The 10,542-nt window shown below is 35.9% G+C and overlaps 1 protein-coding gene across 2 annotated transcripts in view; it reads left to right on the forward strand.

Annotated features, from left to right (window-relative positions):
* The window catches only part of LOC100377686 (ketimine reductase mu-crystallin), a 50,923-nt gene extending 43,987 nt beyond the window's left edge, over positions 1 to 6,936 (forward strand). For both annotated transcript variants that reach the window (XM_085502233.1, XM_006820253.3), the window contains exons 3-8: positions 10 to 160; positions 431 to 493; positions 2,391 to 2,492; positions 3,619 to 3,796; positions 5,706 to 5,912; positions 6,751 to 6,936. In XM_085502233.1, the coding sequence (XP_085358359.1) occupies positions 10 to 160; positions 431 to 493; positions 2,391 to 2,492; positions 3,619 to 3,796; positions 5,706 to 5,912; positions 6,751 to 6,815 (766 nt within the window). In that variant the 3' untranslated portion in view covers positions 6,816 to 6,936. The remainder of the gene's footprint in view (positions 1 to 9; positions 161 to 430; positions 494 to 2,390; positions 2,493 to 3,618; positions 3,797 to 5,705; positions 5,913 to 6,750) is intronic.
* The last annotated feature ends 3,606 nt before the right edge of the window (positions 6,937 to 10,542 follow it).

A 10,542-nucleotide genomic window follows, 5' to 3' on the forward strand; every position in this document is an offset into this window, starting at 1 on the left:
TTTCGCCAGTTCTTTTATTGCAATGTGTGCTTACAGTGAAAAAGATGAAACATTGGCCACAAAATTGTTGACACGCTATCAAGAGAATGCGGGCACTGGTATACCAACCCATATGTCTGCAATAATATTATTTGAACCTTCTACAGGTGAATTGAAATCGGTGAGTCAATATGCCTTTCAGTGTTGAATGGGAAATGGCATAGATGTACAGGGAAACTATCCAGACCACTAATCAACATATTGGGAAATTGTTTTGCTGTATGACTATATTGTATTTCTAATTTTTATTTCTTTTCTTTTGTTGAATTTCAGAGTGTATTTTAATTTTTGTCTTTTAGTTTGTCTTATTTTATTTGTCTTTGTAATCATTTTTTACATTACTAAACCCACATATGGTTAACATATTATTGTCGTGTTCGGTTTTGTTTAGATAATGGATGGTGATGTAATAACCAGCATGAGAACTGCAGCTGCCTCGGCAGTGGCAACAAAGGTGGGTAGAATACCGTATTTAAACGGGTAAGAGCCCAGGGTCCTGAACATGGAAAATTTAGAAAAAATAGGGGTGGGCGTATGCCCGAACATTCCTCTCAAAAACACTCAGACCGAACTGCGGCATGGAATAGAATGGCAAATGAAACCATGCTACGGGAATACATGAACAAATGTGCAACATTAGAAGTATAACAACAATAATAATTTAGTGCTTATAATGTGACACATAAACCAGACATAATAAAAATGAGGTGAGGAATCATTTGTTTGAATTCTGATTTCTCCGACGACAAACACGCTCAATACACGTGAACTCAAAATGTCAGTTAAAGTGCGTAAAATCATATTACAAGATAATTTAAAAAAATTAACACAGTAATAATTATTGACTGTCGACAGTCTTCGGGCCTAATGTAACTGTGTTTCATAGATATTCGAACGCCATAGACGTTTGATGGGGAATGCAAAACATTTCACGCGAGGGGACTCCATACTTCCTGTCCCGGCGTTCGCAATGTATACACGCCTATTACGTTTATACACAATATTTATTAATCTCTACAGCTACGTCCTGAAGTTCTTCAATGTCGTCCCACACAATTTAGCACTTTCAATTCACGGATTGCGCTGTCTGACAACTCAACACTTTTAATTCATGTATAGTCACAATAAAGAGACAAGAAAAATTGGTTCGCTCTGCTATGATAGCTCACGATACTTTTGTCAATCATCTCTGACCTTTAAGCATCTGCTTCACTGATTGACTAAAAATGACATCATTACTTGAGTCATCATAGAGGTCAAGTCAACATTGCTTTCCTATCAGGCGAGACGCAAGTTCCGGCGGTTGGAATGTCTCACTATATGGATATCGCGGTAGACTTGAAATAGGAATTTTTTTTCTTCAACGACAGAAGAATAATTTTCATTACAAAAATACAATAGCTGTGATGAAAGATGTTAAAAAAGTTGCCAGTCTTCGGCGTGACATTGAAAAATCGCTGACACCAGTTGTGGATTCGCAAACTGCTACTATATTATAAATCCAAAATAACGTAATTTCAACCACTCTCCATCCCAGGTACGGGTTGCTACAATATTGCAACATTTCATTTTCAAGATTTTTATCAGAATCACTGCAGAGTGCAAGGAAGTTATCTTCAAGTGTAGAAAAATACACCTGGGTGTATGCCCGGATATGACCTCAATTTCTATATTGTATAAAAATTGGAGGTGGGCGTTTGCCCGGGCATGTAAATTCAAGGTGTCTTAATACAGCAAAGTATGCATGAGGGCAGTATGACAATCGTATCGACTAATGCGTAACAGGGATCGGCGCATTCCGTACCGTGCCTGACTGCATATTTCGCAGTATTTTACTGATAACCGTATTATTATACATTGAAAAGATTTTTGAATGTGGTGTAAATGTGACATAATAAGAAAGATATTCGAACGTTTTTGTAACATTTTTGAACACGATGTACAATATATTTTTTTAAATTTCTGTGTAATACACATTTTGTAGACATGTCAAACCAAATCAATATATTACATGCACATTTTGTTTCTTGTTCATTTTGTATTTGAATCTGATACAAATTTGATGTAGGTAAAAGCTGTGGTCACATACTTTAAAAAAGCTCACAGAAACCAATCAGGTCTGTTTCTAGAATGACATAGCCTTGTTCATTACCTCCTCAGGTGAAGCTGGTCAGATGTAGTCAGAGGTGTATACAGCGGGATTTATAAACCGGTCACTCTAAAATTAATAGCAGCTCAGCAAGCACATTTTGCTGAAGTCTTTCTTGACTATACATGTTTTTAATTTTCAATGCAGTAAAATATGTTCAGAGTATGTCGCTTATAGTATAATTAACACATTTATTTTGCAGTATCTGGCTCCAGAGAACTCAAAAATTCTGTGCATACTTGGTTCTGGTGACCAGGCACGAAGTCACTACAAATCACTGCATCATATTTGTAATTTTGAAGAGGTACAGTGCTATTCATGGTGTTGATGACATCACAAGAAATTTAATATTCAGTCACTTTAATCATCAGCTGGTGGACAAGTATCATGTTTCTATGGAACAGATGGTAATATAAGCGCTGGATGTCAATTGTCTTGCACGAGGATGACCTAAAAATTCACGATTGTGACTCAGAGAGATATATGGCGGGTGCCACATGTAGAGCAGGATGTGCTCACTCTTTTCGAAACACCTGACATCACTTCTTGGTTTGTGCCTTGAGGTCCATGTATCTCTCTCACCGATTTGACAGTGTGTTTTGTTTGTGTGTCCCCTGTGTGTTCTCGGATTTGTAAATATTGCCTTTTGACATTGATTGTTTGGATTATAGTTGGGTATTGTTGCTTGGATTTTAATCATGTCATGGTTTCGCTCTACCTATCATGATACTGGAGATTAAATTTTCTTTTAATATTCATCATAATATTAATTCATCGTTTCATTCACCGGTGCATGATTGCATTAGGGAAAGCAGTATTTGCCCTCAATTATATTGGATAAATAACATGAATAAATAATAAATAAATTGCATCCATAGAAATAGTTTCCATTTTATATGTGCCGATGGGCTGGGTCCATCAATCAACATGTCCTGTAACACCTTGCATTACTTTCAAAATGTAAACCAATGAATTTTGCTATTATCTCACGTCATAACTTAACTTCAAGTTCGATTTCCCGTAAATTACATCACAACACTTAATCACACATAGCTGTCTTTGATTTCATCGACGTTGAATAAGAGAACCTTGGATGACGAAGATGATAGTAAGTCAGAAGCCCACACCCTCCACGTGGCTTTCGTTGCGTATGGAAGTTATTTTCACGAGTGATGCGGTGTATTCTGCGGCCATACTTTACAGCAGAATACACCGAATCTCAAGTATATATATCTTGTTTCATTGGAATCTGTTGATTGGTTCTTGAGATATCAGTGGAACTTGCACATAAACTGAGTCAACTCAATTGCTTCATTTTGTGCATTTGCACATGAGTGAATGAATCCAATATACATATTTGAATTAAATTCGGACTTGAATATTACAGATCTTCTTTGGACAAGTGGTTCAACTACAATCTTTTCATGCAGGTGCGGGTTTGGAGTCCAACTTTTAAAAATGCACAAGACTTCTCGTCTCAACTGAAATCAAAAGTTTGCGAAACTGTGGAAGAAGCTGTTAGGGGTGCTGATGTCATAGTAACAGCAACGTTTGCAAAACAACCGATTGTTGAATGGGAATGGGTCAAACCAGGAGCTCATATAAATGGTAACAAACTTCAATATTTCAGTATGGCACATTGAATATTATTTGGATTGATTTTATAATAACGAATTCTAGAATAAATCATCTTTACTTTGCGATATTTATATTTATATATCATCAAGTCTTTCTTAAGAGCATAATGACTGGGGACTGTGAATGACTCTCAGATATCATGAAATTTAAGGTTCATCAGATAAAATGATGTTACTTGAAGTCACAGCCAGGAAAATATATGTAATCTAACGTCGATTACTTTTATAATTTTGTAATGTTTCAACTAATCCTTGCATATGAAAAACTCTTTAGAAATATATTGCTACATACAGGGAGTAGTTAGCTTGGACACCCCAGTTTCCTGAATGTGGGTGGGTTTGAATTGAATCCAAAAAGTTCTCAAGTGTGAATGTTATCACAGCATATTACGAGGGGTGTTCAATAAGTAATGTCCCTGACCCACTTTTAGTTGTCTGATCTAAGTGAAATTTTCAATAATTCACATCACTATGGGTTTTGTTGCAAAAAACAGTTGAGTGTCGCGCAGTGATCCATTTTTTGTATTTGAAAGGACACACGCCAAAGGAGACTTTTGATGAAATGAAAGAAACTTATGATGATGCCCCATCTTGTAAAACGCTGGCATCATGAATTCAAGCATGGCCGGAAGTCTGTGGAAACAGCTCCCAGACCTGGTCGTCCCTCTTCTGCCATTGTTGAGGCATCTGTTCGTTAAGTTGAGACATCTATTTTCGAACATCGACGCATTACTGTTCGCCAAATAGCCCAAGAGGTCAAGATTAGTACAAGGTCTGTGGAAACTATCATTCATGACCATTTGCATATGCATAAGCATAATGTGTCTGACAAATGGATTCCCAGGTTGCTCACATCTTTCAAGAGGCAAGAACACATCAAGTGCTCGAGGATGAATTTGGAGATGTGCCAAGAAGATGAGTCAAGTTTTTCAGAGACTGATTACACATGATGAAACTTGGGTCCATCACTATGATCCATAGACCAAAGCCCAGTCAATGCAGTGGAAGCACTTGAACTCACCACCTCCAAAAGCAAGGGTGCAGCCTTCCGCTGGCAAGGTCATGCTCAGTCTTCTGGGACCAGAATGGAGTAGTGATGACAGATTTTCTGGCAAAGTGTACCACAATTACAGGAGCCTATTACGCTTCACTTTTGATGAAATTAAGAGAAGCTATCAAAACCAAGAAGCAGGGCAAGATCAGCAAAGGTATTCTCCTCCTGCAGGACAACGCTCCGGTCTATAAAATCCATCTCCATCCCCCTTACTCTCCTGACCTTGCACCCTCTGACTTTCATCTTCTTCCCAGCCATGAAGTTGTTTTTGAAAGGAAGGCGTTTCCCAGATGATGCAGCCTTGATTTGTGAAGTCACGACGTGGTTGGAGGACCAGCCTGGGGTGTCCAGAGCTGCATCAAACGATGGGAGAAACGAATAACTCTGGGTGGTTCCTATGTAGAGAAAGAATTATAACTGTGCCAAGTTTCATTAATCTCCTGGTATGGTAAATGAGTCAGGGGAATTACTTATTGAACGCCCCTCGTAACATAGAGAAAAGTTTTATTCTAAAGTTATTAAAAAAGCATTGTTACATTATCATTTTCTGAAAATCAGTGAAACTTTTCATAATTGAACAGAGCATGTAAAATATAGGTAAAATAACGTTTATAGAAGTTTGTTTTGTTAACTTTCATGAAATTGGAGCAACTTTAATATCATGAAAATAGAAAGATCAATAAAGACAGGGAATCTATAAAAGAGTAGTATGTTTACTAAATAATGAACGATCTGTCTGATCTGGTGCATGTCTTGTGTATTCATTATTATAATGAACGATAGAGATATGATTTATTGAAATCCTGTATTTGTGCTATTTTCACAGCGGTTGGAGCAGTTAATAAAAAATGGCAAGAATTATCATCTGAACTGATGCAGAAATCTGTGGTGCACGTAGACAGTAGAGAAGCTGCGATGAAGGAGTCTGGTGATGTCATCATTTCTAAAACAGAAATCTTTGCTGAAATTGGTGATTTAGTAAATGGAACGAAAGAAGCACAAAAAGAGAAAACTACTGTGTTTAAATCGTTAGGTGTGTTATTTCAACTATAAGATTTTTAATACAAGAGATAATTTTTTTCACTAATGAGCATGTCACTGAACATCTATGCAATGCATTATGAGGGGTAACATCCATACTTTTTCAATGAGACACTATTATAATGAAAACTGGCTAAATTATATGATTCTTATTAGTTTTCATATAAATAAAAATGACATTTTCATCAAATATCACCAAGCCGAATATAAGAAATAATGTCACTATAGAAAACCTGCGTAAAAAAGCAAATTGTGAGCATGCTACTTATCATTTTGGACACTTGTAGACTACATAGATGAATGTATTTCAGGATTTGAAAATTTGCAAACATGATATGTTCAGGCATGCAAGCATATCAATGACAGGGATTACTGTGTAGAAATGTTAGGCGAAGTTATTCACGACTTGATATCAGGTTAATCAGATACATGTATAAAAATGTCAGTCTGGCAGGTGTATAAATATACTGCTATTTTATCAAATTTAGATGTTAGTACGTGTTAGTACTTCCATCGTAGTCGTCATTGTTCACGTAATTAGTACAATGCATCATGGGATATGACAATGTGTATATTTTTTTTGATATAATTATTTAAAATTTCATAGAATCAATCAAATCTAAATAACACAACACAAACTCTCGATCTTATTGCACCATTATCTTTGCAATCCCTGCATTTTGAGAGAAAATAAAAGGGTAAATATTTTACTGTGAAATTTAGTCTCTGTGGTCGCTATTACAGTAATTGAAGATTCTAGTATACAAAAATAGATGTTTTTTACCGTGATGGTTCATGTGATGTTGATTCACTGTTTTTATTTCCTACAGGTATGGCAATGGAAGATGCGGTTTCGGCAAAATTAGTATATGATAAACATATGGAAAATCAATAGAAATATTATTTCTTCAATCCAGCATATTATTTTAACCAAGACATGTAACTAAGTATAATTATAAATGTTATTACTGATCAACATTTAATTCACGAATAAAAATAATCCTGATTTTCTTTAATATTTTGTTGTAATTGTCATTCTTGCATCCTCCTCCACCAATGCCTCTGTTCAACTGTCGTGTTGTTAGCAAAGATAATTGTGAATATTGAAAACACTCAAATTAATAATACGAACAGTCACCACTAAACATCATTTTTGCAAATCATCATTTATGATTTGCAGTTTCGATCTGCGATCCCATTGAAGAAAATTTAATTACAGTTTAACTAAACTTTATCTAGTTATAATATAATACAATGTATAAAGTATGTTAATCTAAAATATAACGCCAAGAAACACGTATTTTAATTGACTTCAATATTAATAGTGCATTATATTCATAATCATTATGTTAGCTCCATGATTATTGAAAAAAAGTTTTTGCTTAAGTTATAAGAGAATTGCAAATTCTTAGCTGTTTGGTGACGGCCAATACAAAGTGTCAAATACGTTATCATCCATTCTGGAGGAAATAAAATAAATTGTTGGATCAGTATGTGACTCAAGAAATATATTAATTGAATTGAATTGATTTCAGAATTACATGTAATGTCGTATAGTACAAACTTAGAATAAACTCATGAGAGTGAAACAATGCTTGGAAGAAAAGCTTTAAATTGTCTCAGTTTTTATAAAAATTATCCAATCCTTGCCAATGAATGAAATTTTGATTTGTGAGGTCTTTAATTAAAATGAAACGTACAGAATATATTACAGTACTGAGTATAGTAGTAAAATAGTGGAGGCGCCATAACTCACAGTTGTAGGTAATTTGTAGTCTGCTACAGTGGTTTTGGTGGAGTTGAAAGCTTGCATCCACGCTCGTGGAATACAAGGTTACAACTATAGAACCTAAAACGATTAGCGTATCACGTCACTATTCCATTCAAGACACTGTGTTAGGTGAACAGCTTCTGTCAGTATATTGTCATGAATTTGTTTTCGCGTATCTGTTGACCGACTTAATTAGCTGATTATTAGCGAATTGCTGTGTTATGTCTGTCATCGTTTAGGCCTATTTGAAGTTTTGGACGGAACTTGGCTCAGTGATTTGGAACTAATTACGAGATAACCGTCGCTATTCTGACTACGATTTCTGACAGTTGGTATTCGTAGTTATAAATGTAGTGAACGATTAATCAAAAGATATGACGTATTCAGTACTTAGTGTGATTGGCTTTATGATTGAAAGTTACGCCCTAGAGTCTTTTTACTGTATTGTAATTGGTTAGGGTTTTGAAAATGAATAAAGCGAGGTTGAGTTGGTCTTGACGAGTACTCCACGAGAGACGCAGTCTAAGTCCAGTCCTGGAGAGCCTTGGGCGAGTGTTGACGCAGTCTTGGAGAGTCTTGGGCCAGCCTTGCGATAGTCTTGGGGATTTTTTCCCCAGGGCGCTGTGTCTTATAGAGTGCTCAAAAGACCGACTAAGACGAGAGTTGAAACGTATTTCGTTGTGTGTGTCTTATTTGACTGTAAAGTATAAATGACTTTCCCGATCCCGCACCTTTAAGGGACGCGATAGAGAGACGAGACGAGATTCCCCCTGGCACGTGTGGAGAACCCCAGAGGGAGAAGATAAACCCCCGTGATAATATAATACTGTTAAACAGTTTAGTTTTAAGTCAATTGGACTGGTTATGTGAATGTACAGTGTAATGTTTCTAACAACCATGTCTTAGTAAATAAACTGAAATTACTGTTACCTCTCACAAATTCAACCAAAAATAAAAAAATGCAATATTTTAATAATCGAAGATTTGAAAAAAGGATCTCGATTTACCCTTCGCTATCTCACAGAGGATATATATTATTGGACATTTAAACTACCCTGAATTGATTTGATAAATGCAGTCTGCAAAATAAAGTATGTTGAATAAGTTTATTTGTGAAATTGTGCAGCTTTATAATAGACCATTTTCCGTACACTGCGAGAATCACGCGTTATGCGTGAAATCGAACGTAAGAGCAGGACAAACAAAGGTCATAGCGTCGTAGTGGCGTCAAAAATCGCGTGGGATTCGACAAACGCGAAAATATTTTGGAGGCATTTCCATGCTTAATAATGTGCTGTATACATTTGATGATAGACAATTTCGATTAAGTGAGGGTATTCGAAAGCAATATTCCTCTGTCGAAGATCGGCATAACGATGTGAGCTACGAAATAAAGAAATTCGAGTTGAAAATCAAATCGTTCGATTTTTGCGACAGACGTTCGACGCGCGTCTTTCATGCATCTCGCGAGACCTCGCAATTGCACGGAAAATCCTCTATTTGAGCTTGGCTCATTCAGAAGATCCATTATCCTATTCGTTCTTTATTCGATGCAGAAACAAACAATTGAGAATCACAACTAGACGAACTTAGGTACATTGTTTTCATATCCTAGTTGTACTGTGCCAACTGTTATGCATTGTTTTATTAGATACATGTGAACGTAATAAGCGAATTGACAGGTCTGTTATATATGCTACCAACTGAATTTCTTTAGAATTGTTGCTCGTCAAACAATGGAGATATTGTGATGGTTGCGGGCGTACTTCACACTTCGTAGTGTAGTGAGCACGAGCTGTGTGTTCGCGAGCTGTGACTAACTTAGCTGATAACACGTAGAGATTCGACCCAAAGGACTACACATTAGTTCATTACAGATAGTCCAGCTTTATTCAACCAAACGGTCAGCTGAGGTAGCCCCTCGATGTCCAGTTCTCTCGTTCTCCTCTTACAAAGTGTTACAAACGCACAGGTATGGCAGCGTAAACATGCGATAGGCCAATCGCTGCAGTCGTTGGCACGATCACGTGACTACAAAATACAATTAGTAAACAATCTATTTATCAAATTCCTGTAAAATATGTTGATATTCTCTACCATAAATATGCAAGTTGTTGATTCTAATCAATAGTGCAACGGCATGTGAACTGAATGTGCGTACGTGAAGTCGATATGGCAACAGTAGCATGACAACAATCATCTTAATTTATTTAGTAAAGTTGCTACCTGAATAAAATAAAATAAAATGTAATTACTATATTTTCTCCAGAAATGTTATTTTTAAGTTGCATTCCTACTTTTTATAATCTACCCAAAACCTATCACTGACATTGTATGCAGCTTGGGATTTTGGGTTGTGTATTGTTATGAGGAATCTTATCCAATAGAATCTTAAAATCAAATTTAAAAGTTCCTCTAAAATAAAGCAAGTCATACAAACATGGCCTTGGTTGACAATGAAACATGAAGTTTAGTTTGTGATTACACCACAACATTGCACGCTTGCTACAGTGTTCAAATAGTCATAATCTTATTATACATTTCATAATCTCTTGTGGTGATCAAAATAATCACTGGGAGGGGATCTGCATATTATGATATTATTGTGTGTAATTTTAAAAATAACTATCGGAACTCATCATTCAAACCTATATATACATTTTTTTATTATCAGCATATTACAATTGAAAAATATATATTTTGGTTCAAAACAGTCGAATTATACTTCAATCTCTTACATCTTTGATGTTCCAGAATTTGATATAATTTGAACTCTTCTTCTGAACTTATATGGGGCCTTCAAGATGGTCATTTTCGACAGACAGTTTGTGTTAGATATAGTTAGTGTTAA

This window comes from Saccoglossus kowalevskii, chromosome 8 (genome assembly GCF_978046115.1).
Source record: "Saccoglossus kowalevskii chromosome 8, keSacKowa6.1, whole genome shotgun sequence".
NCBI classification, from domain to species: Eukaryota; Metazoa; Hemichordata; class Enteropneusta; family Harrimaniidae; genus Saccoglossus; species Saccoglossus kowalevskii.